The sequence below is a fragment of the Danio aesculapii genome, chromosome 7 (assembly GCF_903798145.1).
Source record: "Danio aesculapii chromosome 7, fDanAes4.1, whole genome shotgun sequence".
In the NCBI taxonomy this organism is placed as follows: Eukaryota; Metazoa; Chordata; class Actinopteri; order Cypriniformes; family Danionidae; genus Danio; species Danio aesculapii.
The window spans coordinates 32798843-32816975 of NC_079441.1; the positions used below are offsets into that span (position 1 = coordinate 32798843).

Here is an 18133-nt window from a genome sequence, read left to right on the forward strand (position 1 = left end):
TCTCAAACATAATAATAATTCAACTTCAGAATTATGAATAGTTGTATTCTGATGCATCACTTTACAGTTAAGTCCACCATTTCAAGTCTATACAAAATTTAGCAGTAACAGTAGACCTAGACATAAGCCTTATATTTTTATTGTTGTTTTACCATATGTTTGAGAATTAACAATAATAATTCTTCCCTGCTCATATAAACCTTTATTTTACATCTACAGAATTGTGAGAAAAACCGCGATCTTGATTTTAAGCAAAAAAAAAATTGTGATTCTCATTTTAGCGAGAATCGTGCAGCCCTAATTCCAGTTTTCAATATCACATGATCTTTCACAAATTATTCTATGCTTGGTATTCTATTCTGGTGCGATGCTGAAATCAGCTGATATTTAACTTGTTTTTCATGAAGTTATAAAGCATAAAGCATTTATTGGGAAGACATTTAAAAGACCATATCTTCATGGTCACTTTTTATTAAATGAAAAAAAATAAATAAATAAATAAAAATAAAAATCACACCTTAAAAAGACAACTCATTGAATTTTTAAAAAATAGACAAGTAATTACGATTAGTATCATTTAAGAACTGGTAAAGTTTGAGATGAGGTCAGTCCTTGAGGTCTAGCATTCATTATCTGCAATAGTCTGACCATATGTATCCTCCATCAGTTGTTCACTTTTTCATTACATTCCAGCGCTCAGTGCAGAGACGGCCTGTGTTTGCTGCTGCGTGGGCAGACCTCGTGTGAAAAGGAAGCTCTGAATGAGTATTGATTGAACTGCTGAGGGCAAATTAGGTCAGCAGTGAGGCACATCCAACCAACATATAAGCAGACAGACACACACACACACACACACACACACACACACAGACTGGAGGGCGGGTCTAGCCTGCTCTCCCCCCCACCCGCATGCCGGCTGTCACTTGAGTAGAGAGAAGGGTGAGGAAGAGAAAGAGAGCAGAGGGGGTGAGCTGGAGGGATGGAGGGTCTGACACAAGTTCAACCACACTGGGCAGATTTAATCTGGAGGGTAAAAACACAGATGCCGTGGGCTGCAGTAAGCAATTTATGACATGACATGAGACTCGATTCTGAAGCAAATCTGAAGCAGAAATTAGCCATATTTGTCCTGATGTTTCCATGCAACTCAATATGAAATTTGACTAAGTTTTGCTTCAATGAAATAAATTTGAAACAAAACTAAATTTAGACAAAACAACAAACACATGCAAAGACAAACTACAGTTGATGTGTTGGTCATTTGCACGCATACACTGCCAGATTATGGTGCATTTGTTTGGTGGACAAGAATACAAACATCTTTCCAAAGTAATCCTCAACTTTTGTTCCACTTTTTCATGCTGGCTCCGGTGTGCAGCGCTTGTGTTTTTCAAGCTGGATCTACACATCTCTGTTTGAAATCAGTGAGTTTGACAAAACATGAACTCCCTGAACTCTGATACATGCAAATTTGATGCAGAGGGAGAAAGCAGGACAAAAGCAACTTCGACGTCAGTCCAGACTGTGGTCTGTGGGACCATTTCACTCTGTGGAACATACCCCAACCCAGCCCCCACCGCCCCCTTTAAAAACACTATAAGACCACTGCAATTCCCCCTTCCCCCTGCTCTAAACCCAGACGATACACAGCAGTACATCAGACTTGGAATACAGAATGCTGCACAACACTGAAGACTGGCAAATACCTGATCATACAGTCACTACTAAAGATAAAAGCTAAACTAACTCATACTTTATGTATGAACATATAGCTACTTACTTGTGGATTGACTGGTCATAATAGATCTATTGGAAAACCAGCTACAAAAATATATATAAAAAGACTGTAAAAAAAACGCAGTCAGTGAAAACCAAACTCATATGGAAACTCTTAAAACCTAATATATTTTCCAATTCCAGGCACATATACCTGCTTAGCCTTTATTTCATAATGTGACTGAGAGGAAAATATCATGTATTATTGTATTACTATTTGAAAGGTTTTGGTTTTCCCCCCTCTGCTAAAGTCATTAAGGCCTTGCTTAAGTAAACAGAGCCCTGCAGGGGTCTCATGTGCAGGTGGTTGGATGTGGTTACGGGGGCCCGCTCTCAGCAGGGAAGCAGGACTACACGAGAAACACTACAGCCATCATACAAATGTAGCAGAGGCCAAAATTAACACCCCAGTTAGTCACTTTTTGAGCAACTACAAAATACTGCAGTAGTCTGAAAGTGCACAATACTAAAACATGATAAAAGTGTGTTAAACTCAGCTAATCACACAGATGGTAAACCTACACAAGAATGGTAATGGCATGCACTGTTTTAAAAATGTCAATGCGGAAAATACTAAAGGCTGAATTACAATTCTGCGTTGAGTGATTGCCATAAACCACGGCGAATACCTTGCATGTAGCAGTGCATATAAATAAATTTATGCTGCGTTCTGTTTGTGTTGCTCTGCAGTCACACTTCCGAAAAGTGGGGTTTCTATGTTCCTCCGTGTTGAATTTCTTCATGGGTGTTTTGTTTACACTGGAAATGAGTGCAATGCTAAATTAGTGTACAAATTGCTCAAACTCACTCATTCAAGGAAGAAAGAGGTGGGAGACAGACATGCAACAAGTTTAATCATAAGGTAAACACAAAACAAAAGTCTTCATCTGAAGCTCCACAGGGCTCTTCTTTCTTTCTCTTCGGCTTAGTCCCTTTATTAATCAGGGGTCGCCACAACGTATCCAGCACAAGTTTTACGCAGCAGATGCGTACCCAACACTCCACAGGACTCAAAACTTGTTAAACACTTATGCCTCTCAAACAGCTCTCGACCCGGCCCACACTCATCACCTATATCAAGCCGAGAAATCACAGCTTTTGCGATAGGAATCATTGCGCAGTTAATAGTTTTTAGAGGTGCACATCAGGGTTCAGGTCAGGCTATGGTGATACTTAATCGGCCATAAGTATGAGCAAAGCAAAGCAAAGTATTTTTTTACATTAACTTCCCTAAGTCTTTGTGACCAATGGCATTTCGAAATGACAAAAAATATATTTTTTAGTTATTAGGATCGAAGATAAGATACTACAGTAACATTATCCTTAGTTAAATAGCAAACTCAAACATGTAGCATAGATAACTAAATATTATGACAACCTATTTGCATTAAGGTTAATATCCTTTCCATGTTGTTATATATGTTAAAACAGGGCTGTGCGATAAAATCGGTATTGATATTTATTGACCGAACACCATTGTCAATATCGATAAAAAATTTTTTGGTTTGTAGTTTTGGTATGAATCGCTATAGTTTCATTAAAATGTGGCTGCAATATCGAATGATATGAAACATTATTTCGTGATAATTCTTTTGCAATATGGCCCAGCCCTATGTTAAATCTACAAAATACATCAATGTCAATCCCATTTGTCAGATAAAATCATTATATATAGCTTACAGTTTAACAACTTATCAGCTGCACAACTTTTCCACTATCATGTTGGTTTTGGTTAAACGGCTGTTTTGTTTTTTATAAATCTATTGCCAAATCAGCAACTTGTGGTTATTTTATGGCAAGATTAATAAAGATTAAAAAATGTCTCTCTTTGCTTTCCATTCCGTGCCCATCCGGGCCAGTTACCACAAACACACTCACTTTCCATGGTGGGTGCTGATAACAGAGCTCTTTGGAATGTACAGTAACACAAATGCGTCAGTTGTTGCCCTGGTAATGCAAGTGTAATGTAAACAAAGATATGGATGATGATCAGATATTTCTGTTTTCATTTAGTTAAATAAATGTCTCACTGTACCTTTTGGCTCATATGTGCCAATGTTACATTTACATTCACATGTAGTCATTTAGCAAACCATTTTGTCCAAGTGACTTACACTTGAGAAGGCATTCAGCAATTCAACAAGACCAGGCAGTATACACAAGAAGTGCTAGTTTTGCAAGTGCAAGTTTTTTTTGGCTATTATTTTAAGTAAAAGAACAAAATGAACAGATAGAGTTTCCTTCTTCCATCTTTGAAATCAAATCAGTGTAAAGTTCATTTGATATAAAGCAAGCATGTTCTTGTATCTCTATCTGAGATCTAGCAAGATCTGAGTACATGACCATATTACTATGATTTACTGTTATTCTTTGACAAGAACGTATTCTGAAAAAATCATTCTGCATGGTTTCACTCACCGTACTGTCATAACCTGGCTCTGACCACTAATAATCAACAGCTTCACATGCAGACTTTCACACATAGACTTTACCTAGGCGAACCAGCTATATTAAGGCTGCCCAAAAATATTTGAAGCCATCATTTTGGCTTCCTCAATAAATGATAAAATAGAGATTGATTAACTAATGGAAAATCTCCTCTTACTATATGTTTTATACCAGTTCATCGTACATCTAGTTGAAACGGTTTCTTAAATGAGCAAAAAAGTAGGGCGCTGCATAATTTCATCCTTTGGGAACTGATTGGATTGTTGCAAGATGGGCATTTCTAACAAAACAGCGGAAGATTTAAATACCAGTTTGTACTTTAAAAAGCATACCATTTCACCAGATATGAAGAAATGCCGATTTGATAAAGGAGGTAGGGAAGGTTATGATATTTGATTAAAGATTATGAGATCAAATATGAGAAAAAGAACCCACAGATAAATTTATTTACATTTATATTTGTTATCATTTATAACAAGCATTACTATACATATAAAATAACAAGAGCAAAATTTGACTTCGTACCATTGACCTTATTCTTTAATGCGGAAGTGCGCTCCTTTTTGCAATTGTTTTAGAACTTCTGATTCAGTTGCCTATGGGAGAAATGACTAGGAATAATAAATGACAGAAAACTGTCAAACTACTTGCTCTACAAACAAGTGTTTGCATGATTATACAGACAAAACAGAAATATCAGTTTGCAACATCAAGCAGCCCAATGAGCCGTTTTTAAAGTCTAAAAATTAATGGAAGTAAATGAGATCGGAAGTCTCAAGCGAAAAAGATTCAAATGGCTGCGCCCCGCTCGTATACAAAGAATAAGGTAAATAAAAAAGGAACACATTAATAAAGCAAAGAAACAATTATCTTTTGGCTATAATGTATATTTTTAGAAATATTCGTATTTAAAGGGGCCGTTGCAGCATATCGGTTACACTCCTGCATGAAACATGCTTTCTAGTGTGAAAATGTTGCAGACTTCTTAAATTCATTTAACAATGGAAGATCAAGTTGTATGTGGTGTGGCTTTGCTCCACCTAATTATCCAATATGTGTCCATTTGTCTGAAATATTCTGAAGCAGAAATACTGTTTTGTCCTGTCGCATGACATTCCCGCTTTTTTAAAGATAAATCCCATTTACTACGCTCTAAGTTTATCCAATATGATGACATCCGCTGCTGACAAACCCAGAAATGTGTCAAAAGGGTCCATATAAGAAAAAGGAAATTGCCTTAAGCAAGATATGTGTTCATCAAGCATTCATTTTCAATGAGTTTGACCAGAGCTTGTTCAAAATTTGTCATAAAGATGCAATTTGACTGTTGATTGCACTTATGAAATGGCAGCAGTTGTAACACTGTCCTGTTTGTTTACAACCGCCTATATGACTTCTCTAAATATTAAAAACCTAATCTAATCTAATCACATTATTAAAAGAGGTTAGATAGTGGGCTCACAAAAAAGCATGAAAACATCTGAAGAAAGATCAGACAAAACATATTAGACCCACCTGCATTTTAAACCCAAATTACATTTTTTCTTTTAAATGAATTTTCAATGTTTAAATTCAATTTTAAAAGATTATACATTTCATTTTTGTACATACAACTTGTTTTAAAATGTGTTTTATTTTCTGCAACAAATCTGTCAAGTTAAAATGTATCTTTGCCTTCAGCCAAAAAGGATTTACTTTGTAACAAATAACAGACCAAGACAAAAGATTGGCCATTAGACATATCCAAACACCATAGAGACCACAGAGCCAGAAGCATATTGCAGAAGATCTAGCCAAGGTAAGTCTGATCTCTGTGGAGTACGCTAGCCCTGAACTCCTGCTAATGCCCTGTAGCTCACATCTCTAAAACCAGCACAATCTTTATCCTTTAACCACATATTTAGGTTTAAAAAAAAAACATTTTCATCTAAACTACATCCCATAACTCGAATACAGTAATATTTGTCATTTTCTTTGTGATTTTTGTTTTGACACTTGCCATGAGAAATGCTGCAGACGGTGTGATGTCAGCTGTAAAGCAGCTCGTGTGGTGATACTGGAAAAAAAATCTCTGCAAATCAGAACCAGCAATGTCTATAATATAGTGTATATAATATAGTGTATATAATATAGTGTATATAATATAGTGTCTATAATATAGTGTATATAATATAGTGTATATAATATAGTGTATATAATATAGTGTATATAATATAATATAATATGATATAATATAATATGATATAATATGATATAATATAATATAATATGATATAATATAATATAATATGATATAATATAATATAATATGATATAATATAATATAATATAATATAATATAATATAATATGATATAATATAATATAATATAATATAATATAATATAATATAATATAATATAATATAATATAATATAATATAATATAATATAATATAATATAATATAATATAATATAATAATGATTATGACAATAATCAAATCAAAGACATGAATTTCGTTTAGTGCAGTGCCGGACTACTTAAAATGAAAGACTATGGTGATTAACTTGGATCAGTGTCAGTGAACATTCATGGCAGACTTTAAAGCAAGTCTCTCAAAACTCTAAGACAAACTTCAAAACATCCTGTGCAAAGTCTACACCAAAATCAGCTCTAAAAAAACACACAAACAGAGAGAGAGCGTTCACAAGTGAAGGACAGTTATTTTCACACGGTGGTCAGAAGCAGTCTGAGGGTCAGCGGTAAAGTTAGTGATGACAGAGCAGCACAAAGCAGTCTTGTTGTCTGCTGTACAGAGTGTCTATTATTCCAGTAGATATGGAGGCGGCACAGAGCTTTTCTAAACCTTCAACCCCGGCAAGAGCCACAAACCCAGAAGCAGCCCACGCCCTCCCCTGGGCAGACAGAGCATTCCTGAGGGCTGACTAACACACACACATACACACAAGACTAATGCTCAAATACCTGCTCTCAATGCACAGGCATGTTGGGCAATAGGCATAACAACAATGTGTGTATACATTCAGCACAATGAGTGCAAACACTTGAAGAACAAAGAGAGGCATAAAAACCTACTGTACATAAACTAACAGACGACACACTGAGATGTTAATCTCCACCACAACCACAGTCAGACTTGGCACACTTGGCGTTCTCCATCACTTGGGTGCTACAGGACTCATAACACCCTCAGGGAATCCACAAACACCTTCAGACATGCAATCAGTCAAACAAGACACACACATGGAAACATACTATGCATACAGACAGCCATACGTTTCTCACGGTATAGCAACAGTTGATTAGCTATCTAGCAACCAACTAACTCACTGGTGGTGAGGTGTATTCGCTTGTAGATTTTTTCAAAGGTTTGTAAATTGTAAGCATGTTTTTGTTTTTTTGAATGGAACTTATTCCCATTGCAAAGCTATCAGCTATAAGACTCTTGTCTTCAGTGTCCTGGGATTCTTTAAAAAAAATCATTTGGCATTTTTATCAAGTACTTAATATTTTTTCAGGATACTTCAAAAAATATATAATTCAAGAGCACAGCATTTGCAAAAAGTCCAATAGTATAGATATCTTAATTAAAATAGCTGACCAACTACATGCTATAACACACTAATTACACTACCTTACAAAAGTCTTGTTATGGGTCCCAGTTGTAAGAGCAAGAAATAATAATTTGATTTCTGGTTGATCCTTTGGAAAAGTGTCAGAAGGTTGATTTTTCAGATGAATCTTCTGTTGAACTGCATCCCAATCATCCCAAATACTGCAGAAGACCTGTTGGAACCCGCATGGATCCAAGATTCTCACAGAAATCAGTCAAGTTTGATGAAGGAAAAATCATGGTTTGGGGTTACATTCAGTATAGGTGCATGCAAGAGATCTGCAGAGTGGATAGCAACATCAACAGCCTGAGGTATCAAAACATTTGTGCTGCCATTACATTACCTGTCCTAATTACATAATTAAAAATCAAGGCATGATCATATTTTATTTTGGTAAAATAAGTGCAATCTAGAGGCCTTTGCCTTTCATATAAGCCACTTTTGATACCAGAAGATCAAATAGAAGTTATTATTTATTGCTCCTGAAACTAGGATAGGCGACAAGACATTTGTCAGGAAGTGTATATTTTATTTGTTCACAAAAAAACAAAACATTTTGCTGACCCTCTTGAAAACTCTTGAAATGTGATGCGTTTAGCTGTTTTCAAGGTAAATGTCTTTTATTACATATAGGTTTAAATTTTGCAAACACTTTTTGCTCTTAAAGGTATACATTTCATCAGTTCGTGCATTCTTGCATAGTTTAAACCATGACCTTAGCATATGGTTTCAGCTGCATGAGTGCTATTTGAGCACTGCTTCTACAAATCACACACATACAAACAGACATTTTTGGGCTTTGTATGTCAGAGACCCACCTCGAGCATGGTGTTATTTTATTTACTTATCATTTATCTTTCTTTTTTAAGTAAGTCTTGTCTCCTGCTTACTGTTACACTCTCCACATTTTGCTGAAACTGGAACCCACCATTTTAGGCCTTGTACAAAACATCAGGACCAAGTGAACCCAAAATCCGTCTAATGGTGCCTGAGAGATTTCTTGTGGCCTATTAGGTCCCATTTATACTGTCTATTAAAAGTGACCCAATTCTGATCCTTCCATGTGTTCCTTGACCATGTAAACAGAAAAAATGCACAATGTTTTGATGTGGCTATAAATCAAATATAAATGAAAAAGCAGGTAAATAGTCATATTGGATTTTCTGCAGGATTGCATCCTGTCATATCAAACTAACAATTCTTGGCTCCCAGAATATTCCCCAAACCTCAGTATGATCCAGCAGTACTCCCTGGATTCAGTGTAGTACAGCTGCACAATTAATCGAAAAAAGATCGCGATCTCGATACAACCCCCTAGATCCAGCATTTCTACGATTCTGTCAATCATATTTTCAAGTTCAGGAGAGAAGCAAAGGCGGCTGCGCGAGTCTTTTCATTGTTTCACATACATTGCTCAGCGACATGGACCCCTCCAAATGATGTTGAAAGAGTCACATACTGTACTTATAAGGAATAATTCACCCAAAAATGTCACTTTTGTCTTCATATAATGCTGTTTTCGCGGCTGGGAAATCACACGTGACGTGAGCTGCTGACCGTGACCTGTTATCACAGAGAGGACGGGCGCGCACCCTACTTAATGATAGACGCGCGCGCCTCTACTTTAGTAAACAGAACCTGCATAGGCTATGAGTAACAGGTAATAAAGTTGTAATAATATTCAAAAAAATAATATTCAGTTTGTGGCACAGAGTGACCGTTTGAGAGCCGCGCGCGAAGTATGAAGAGCACTTAGCAGTGAAAATGAAACCGAAAGCGTGTACATCATTTTAATAATCATATCGGATTTTAGAGCAATGATTGCGACAAGCATTTGATGTTTTTTCTTTCACAGCGAACACACAGTTGTGCATGAAAATAAATGTTTACAGTGTCAGTATAACTACTCTAGCCTATATAATGTTGATTTTACCAGTGAATTAAATGGTCTAACAATGTTGTCAATGACAGATTGCAAGCATATATCTCAAACATAATTCAACATCAGAATTATTATAAGTAGAATAGAATTATTTATAGAATCCAGTAGAACTACACTAGCATATTGAATAGCATTATTGTTGTTTTACCATATGTTTAAGGAAAAACAATAATAATTACCGACTCATATATACTTTTATTTTACATCTACAGACTCGTGAAAAAATTGTGATCTTTATTTTAAGCAAAAAAATTGTGATTCTCATTTTAGCCAGAATCGTGCAGCTCTACAGTGTAGTATAAGCGGCAAATGGACCTAGATAATGCGCACTACACCAATATATCTTCTTTTTATTTATTTCATGATTAAAACACCCAGAACAACAAATATAATGAATTAAATAAGTCTTGTGTTCGTGTGCAAGATTTAATTCAATAGGTACCTAGATATTGCATTTTCAGTACAGTTCAGCATGAACATACTCTTTTATAAAGCATACTCTTTTATAAATAGATGTTTCACATCATGTTAGGCCTGTCAGGCCTGAAATCAAAAATATCAGATATGCCTTTATTCAATAAAAACACTGTTAGTCAGTAAGTAACGAAACGGCCATTAATTTGAAAAGTATGTGAGTGCACGTCTCTCCGAGAAAAAAAAAACGTGCTAAAGAAGCTTGTGCAGAGGGGCACAAAAAAGAGAAATGGAATAAACCCACAGGTTTATGATTTCAGTTCACTGTTTACAATTATTCAATAAAGCGACTGATAAACAGTTGTTGTCAGTCAGCCAGTAAAAGCATAATGTGCGATCCATAAACGCATGCAGAGTTTACAGTTATTAAAAAAAAAAACACCAAAAAATAACCATGTGGACACATTCAACACAAATCGCACAGCAATTCGTAACTTTTTGATTTAGTGGCTAATTTGTATAAATTCGTACAATCTCATTCATATAATTTAGTATGATTTGCACATCCTCCAATTATGGTTGGGTTAAGGGTTGTGGTGGAAAGAGTACTGAAAAATCACTCAAGTAAAAGTACCATTACTTGTTTAAAAATGTGGTGCAAGTAAAATAAAAAGTATCGGTTGTAAATATTACTCAAAGTATGAGTAAAAAGTAGACCTTTAAAAAGTACTCAAGAGTAGTGAGTATTACGCTGTTAAAAACTGATGCGTTTACATATAATTTGTGGATGTGTGTAAACATAACATTCTGTAGTGATCTAGTTATTGCCCAGTAGGCACACAACGTCATAAGACGTTAATATTAGGTTAGATTTAGGTTGTGACGTCAGGTGACCAAAATTCAACGTCTAGCCAGCGTCTAAAGACAACGTTATTTTGATGTCCAACAATGACGTCAAATGATGTTGATATTTGGTAGATTTTAGGTTGCTAGAAAATCACCAAAATCCAACTTTGACCCAACATCTAAAACCAACATCATATTGACGTCAAATACTGACATTTATTAATCAGGTATAGCAACCAAAATCCAACATCTGATAAACGTCAATAGTGGTAATGTCCACACAACATCAAGCTGTTACATCATTACACGTTGATATTTGATTGATTTTAGGTTCGACATTGACGTTGGCCTGAAGTTGAGTTCTGTCGTCAACTCGATTTTTATTTCCAAACAAAATGCAATGTCCCCATGACGTTGGGGTGCAACGTCAATCTGACATCATGCTGACGTCTTGTACCTGCTGGCTGTTTAAGGCCATTTCGGTCATCATACAGTAAACATCCCTCATCTTGTCATCAGTGACATGCATCTAAACAGTCTCTGGGTCAATGCGTGTAAACACGATGACTTTGGACATCTTCTTGGACACTTTGAATACTTCCAAACAGTTTGCTGCAATTATATATCGCCCATGTCTTGAGGTAGTTCATTATGATGCGCCTTACCTTCTATGTGTGATTTGACTGGACTCGCAGGACTGATTTTTCTAATCCACATAGACAAGACAAAATAAAGTAGTGACTGCAGGTTGAAGGAAAGTAGTGGAGTAAAAGTACAGATACAGCACTAAAAATGTACTCGGGGTTAAGTAAAAGTACAGATTTTTAAAACTACTTAGTAAATTACAATGGCTGTGTAAAACTACTCAATTACAGTAATTTAAGTAATTGTAATTAGTTATTTTACACCACTTGTTAAGGGTCAGGGTTGAGGGCCATGCCTCCTTTTTAAGGACTGAACTTGTACGAATTCATACGAATTAGCCACTAAACTGACAAAACATAAATCTGCAACATTCTGGGAATGTTACAGTTGCGAAACAAATACCTAAAACCAAGAGGAAGCATTAAATTTAGATAATTTTAGGTTATTTAAAAACAGCCACCCTGCAATATTCTGTGAACATTTCATGGTTGAAAAAAATGTAAAAAGCCTAAAATAAATATTCTCTGGAAAAAAAAATAACCAAACAGGAAGCAACATCAAATGTTACGGAAACATTACCTGTTTGATAAAAATTTTAAACTATTTAGTACCTGTATATTCCTCCTCCTCTGCCTCAAAATCATGATGTTCACATACACACATACACCAAAGAGCTAGCATTAAATTAAGCATATTGAGTATTTGTGAGATTACATAAAATACTAAATAAAACATGGCTTAATACTACAAATCATTCAGTCAAACCAACAAACTAGGGCTGCACGATATTAGAAAAATCGGACATTGTGATATTTTGTGTTTCTGCGATATATAATCTGATATAAATAAAATTTGAACAGATTAATTGAAAGGCCCTATTTGGAAACAATGTATTACTTTTCAATAGATTGGCATGATTTTGTAGGGGAATAAATCATGCACAAAATGTAATATGCAAATATAAGAGTGAACTAAAAACTGCTTAATGGTTGTCAGGGTATAGTCAAATTGTATTCAGGTACAGAAATAAAAAAGGCAAATTTAAAATAATATGACAAATATGTAACTGTTTAAACCAGGGGTCACCAAACTTGTTCCTGGAGGGCCAGTGTCCTGCAGATTTTAGCTCCAACCCTAATCAAACACACCTGAATGAGCTAATCAAGGTCTTACTAGGTATACTTGAAACACCCAGCCAGGTGTGTTGAGGCAAGTTGGAGCTAAACCCTGCAGGGACACCGGCCCTCCAGGACCGAGATTGGCGACCCCTGGTTTAAACAGTTCAATAAAATTATTTTCTATTAAATATTGTGTCTGAATGCTCTTAGCACTTAAAACATGTGCAAACGATAAACTTTTACTCCATTAAGATTAAACACTGCAGTAACTCCACAAAAGCTGTGTATTTTGAAATGTGGTTAAATAATTCCAATATAATAATTCTAAACTATACAATCCCAACTCAACATTGCAGATCCTGCGATGTGACTATTGCAGATGTGTACATTGCGATATCGATGCTGAATTGATATATTGTGCAGCCCTACAACAAACTAATCAATCCGTAAAAGCATGTCCTTTTACACCCATGACATGATTCACCACTATTACAACTAACCACAGATTGCTCAAGGACAGTCCCTGTGGTAAGAGTCCAGCAAAGCTGCATGAAATACAACTGTTTAAAGGTTACAACAGGTCTGAGGCCAGACGTGCCCATCAAAAAGTGTCTTTGCTTTTATTTTCAGCCATCACTTTAAAAGGCTGTGAAATTCAGTCGTGCTGTCTTTCACTCTCTTCCCATCAGCCGCCACACAATAACTCTGAATCATCAGACAGATTCACTTCCCTCAGACGCGCAGTGCTTTGAAGGCATTACCCCGACTGAAACAAAACAACCATCAGCACATCAATTACAAGCCAATGACATTCAATCTCCACATTCTATCAAAAGCGCCTTTGAATCACTGTAAACTGTATAGAGTTTCAGGATGTCAGACTTAAAGCAGACATCTCATCAACTTGCAGACACTTTCAGTTTTAAACGCCAACAATGAACTTCATCGCCGCTTCAGGGCAAATACAGTTTCAACGCTGATCTATAGGTGACTTGTTTGAGAAGCTGACTGAATGTGCCCACACAATGGATGGACCACAGGTTGCACTCACAGTTCAGAAGCTTTTGAAGTCATTGTGCAGAGAGTCCTAAAGCAAATAAAGACTGCAAGGTTGTGATATAGCAGACGCTCTGTGGAGCAGACATCCTCAGGAAGTCTATGTGGAGACTCCGATAGGCCTTCGACAGGTGTATGGCAGGCGAAGGAAGTGTGGCTATGGTATAATTATGCTTTTTCTATCCTGTCTTGGACAATTTTAATCTGTCTTCCATCTCCTCTTTCCGCTGATTTTTAACCTAATGTCCTATTCCACTCAATTCTATCTCTTTATCTCCCTTTCTCTGGATCTCCAGCAGGCCGGGACAAGCTTACGGTGTGTGTGTGGCGTGTGAGGGCAAGACAGGATTGTGTGGCCTAAAGCGAGTCAGAGGAATCTGGATCCTCCTGCAGGGTGAGGCAGAGTGTTGTATCTCAAATGCGAGGACTACTGTCTACAGATCTAGCCAAGAATAGAGCTTTTGGACTGGACTCTGTGCTGATATAAGTTACACTACTTTAACAACAGGGAAAACTGTCTGAAGTCAAAGCCAAAAAATGTTTTTGTTCCATTCAATCTGAGCTGAACAAAAACTGCTACACTCATCCCAGTCTGTGCAGTCTTCGCTTGTTATGGTTTCTGTCACCACCAGAGCTCTACCAGAGAAGCACCAGTGGGTCACACCACAAAGCCACAGGCTCAAACTCCCTTTCCCTCTGGGTTGACTCAGCCTGATCTCTGGCTGGCAGCCCTGCTTTCACTGAGCGATCTGTTGTTTGGAAACAACAAGCAATAGAACAGCACTGCAGGCTGAGCTCAGGCCGCAGCTCAGCCCAGTAACACCACACCATTATGCAAACTTCATATCTGGAAAGGAAATCTCAAAATAAGTCTATTTATATGCATATAAATATGAATGTTGTGAATATAAGATTACATGTTTTTTTCACAGTGTTAAATTACATTAACAACCCAATTTAGCAAATATAGAACATTTAGTCAAGTAACTCAAATGTGTTAAGACAAAGACTTTGAATGTAGTTCATATATAATATTGTTATTAGGGCTGGGTGATTAATCGAAAAGTAATATAAATCGACATTCTGAACCAATAATCGATCTAATTTTTCCAGGGCGATTTTTTTCAATTACCTACCTTACCACATGTGGAGTAACATGACCCTGCTCTGCTGTTCCTATTGTGTTACTTTGCACTACATTGACACTAGAGAAAAGAACACTGATTTTCTGTACAAAATCCACATATATTCAATTAAATTAAATTCAGATTTAATTCCAGATTAAATTCCATCAAAAAATAGTTATATACTGTGACACTGTCATCACAGGAACATTTCCGTCAAGAGGTTGTTCAGTACCCGTTCTTTCAATATGAAAAAACAGACACTGTGGTCTGGTGAGTTTGGTGACCTGATTTAATTTACCAATATGGCATGAATTCTTTTATTTTTTACACTCAGTACATGAACTACGCACATCACAAACATCCCTCTGGCTTAACTTTCACAGAAGGCCTTTATCTTTGCAGTTTTTGTCACATTTAAACCCTTTTAATTTTTGACCCCTGCTTTAAGAAGAATTATTCTTGGATACTTGTACAGTTCAAAAGAATAGCAAGTATTTGTAAGAGAAATAATATAATATAAAGACAACAGATGAGATGGATGTTACAATCCCAATGACATGAACGTTTATTTTTTACAACATTTACTTTTCTTGTCACTGTCAGTTAGGGCTGGGCAATTAATCAAAAGGTAATCGAAATCGACATTCAGAATTTATAAAAATATTCGATAAAAAAATTTTAGGTCAAATTTTTTCAATTACTTTCCCTACCGCGTGTGGAGTCATGTGACCCTGCTTTATTAGGGTGACTTAAACTTGTGCCTCGAACTCACATATGTGGTCCGCCGCAGTCTTGCACTGTCGCATACCCAAGCACCTCTCAAAAAATTTAACTACACGTTGCACGTTTGTGCTACATTGAAGATGACTAGAAGCTGCACCAGAGATGCTTTGAGATGGCATATTTTGCATTACATTAAAATTATTATTTACAATAAAATATTTATTTACAGAAGATGTTCAAACTATTATTTACAGGATATACAAGAGTTATTTTATTTAGACGAGATACTGCTTTCTCCTATAATATGAAAAACATTGAAAATAATGAATTGTTTCCAAAAGTGCAAGTTATATATTTGTGACTGTTGGATTTAGGAAGTGTGTGTTTTATTTCAGTTGTTCAACGTTGATGTTTAATTAATAATCATAGGCAGTAGATAGTGTGTGTTTTCTTCAATTATTTTAAAATCAAGTAATGCACGCTTCTTTCAGAAATCTCTCACTTGAAATATGTAAGTATATTTACTGTGCAAATCTTGTCAGTGAGCTATGAGGACAAAACAAATTAATAAAATAATCGTTCATTAATCGTAATCAAGTTCAAATATTCAATCAAGATTTTGATTTTAGGCCAAATCGCACAGCCCTACCACCAGTAGATTCGGCACCAAACAAAAGAAGATGAACAACATGGTTTTATTATTAAAGTTAACAAATAATCACCTAACATCTATAAACTAATTCATTGGCCTAGAGGCTATACATTATTTTGTAATGAAATCCGAGTGAACTTCTAGCTGATTATTTACTGAATCTGTGTATATATATATATATATATATATATATATATATATATATATATATATATATATATATATATATATATATATATATATATATTCAAATTACGAGAAACTTAACTTCTTTAATAACTGACCGTGTGTAAAAAATACAACTCAAACAAGTAAACAAATGTTTTTCTATATTGGCTGAAGACTGTAATGTCTCTAAAAACTGAAGGTCTGTTGAGTGTAAAGGCTTGTGGGCAACCCTCGTGTGGACCCTACGGGCAAGACCTGTGAGCAGTTGGCCAGCATCGCACTGTGACATAACAGGATTTACCAGCCATTGCAAAACTCAGAGGAAATAGTAATAACAACACAATTCAAACAACAACCCCGTCCACATGTCCACCGGTGTATACACTCTAATGAAGAAAAATAATAAGTAACACATGTCATATATACGCACCAACCAACAAAATATAACTTAAAACACAAACATCGCAACACATCGTTTAGCCCAGATACAGCAGCTACAGCGCTCCCCAGATTAAGGTCGGGTAGTTATATAACCTCATCAGACAGTAAATGACAACCTCAGGCAAGGCAAATGTAGGTTTATGAAAGCACAGGAGAGAATAAAGTTGAAATAAATCAACATGAGTGTCGGAATTTGATCAAATAACCAGATACGAGCTGCAGCAGCCACAGTAAGGAGACGCGATTTATGATTTAACGTTATATTAGAAACACACGAGTTGATTCCACAATAGAAGAGGCTCTGCTGTGTTTTATCGTCAGTTTGAGACTGTCCGGACGAGTTCAGCTAAAATCAATCAAACAGCCCGACTTCGCCACAACCCGATGCTTCTCTAAGTAAAGTCGAGGATGTTTTTAATGGCACTCACCGTGGTATTGTGATACACTTGGTGTTGACATCCTGAGTTGTGATGGCTTTCTCCAGCTCGTCCAGCTGTCCCGTCTTCTTCAGCTTCTTCACTAGACTCTTAACGGCCTTTTCGCACCATTTCTCCTCCTGTCCGTTCTGCTCTCCCTTCTTCCATCCCAGCAACCGCTTGACGATCGGCGGAGTGAACGGTAAAATTGACATGTTGAATTCAGTTCAGCGTTCCTCTATTGCGCAGTCTCTCATGCAACTCGGAGGGAAATTCAGGATACTTTTTTATCTTCAGCGTAATCCGAAGGCTTTGTGTCAAAGTAAACTGATTAGAGCATGGGAATAATATGAAGAAAAGTGAGAGGGACTTGAGACGTGACTGAGACACGGTCTCAAGTTCAGCGCTCAGCACAGCTCTCTGACTGTCCCTTGAGATCGTCAGGCATAGCTCGCGCCACACATCGCTGCCAGGCCATTCAGATCACTCCGCGCAGAAAATAGTCCTCTTCTTCCGGTCAGCACAGCACTTTCTGCTGTTGATTAAAACAGATTCATTTAATTTAAAAAATATAGTACCTCATCTGTGACTAATATACAGTAAGTTTCTGTGCATTCATAATTTAGAAAGTGAGGTTTACTCAAATCTAAAGTCTTCCGCTGTGCTGCGTGCTGCGGCTCTCTGACGTGTTGAAGCTGACTGCACTCAGTGCTCTGCTAATTTAAAAGTTTTAGCTTTAAAGAAATT

At 36.4% G+C, this 18133-nt stretch overlaps 1 protein-coding gene across 1 annotated transcript in view; it reads right to left on the reverse strand.

The window, feature by feature from the left end:
- The window catches only part of smad3a (SMAD family member 3a), a 52853-nt gene extending 35027 nt beyond the window's left edge, over nt 1-17826 (reverse strand). Inside the window, exon 1 of the mRNA XM_056461686.1 lies at nt 17399-17826. Coding sequence (XP_056317661.1) covers nt 17399-17601 — 203 coding nt within the window. The 5' untranslated portion in view covers nt 17602-17826. The remainder of the gene's footprint in view (nt 1-17398) is intronic.
- Nucleotides 17827-18133: the final 307 nt, after the last annotated feature.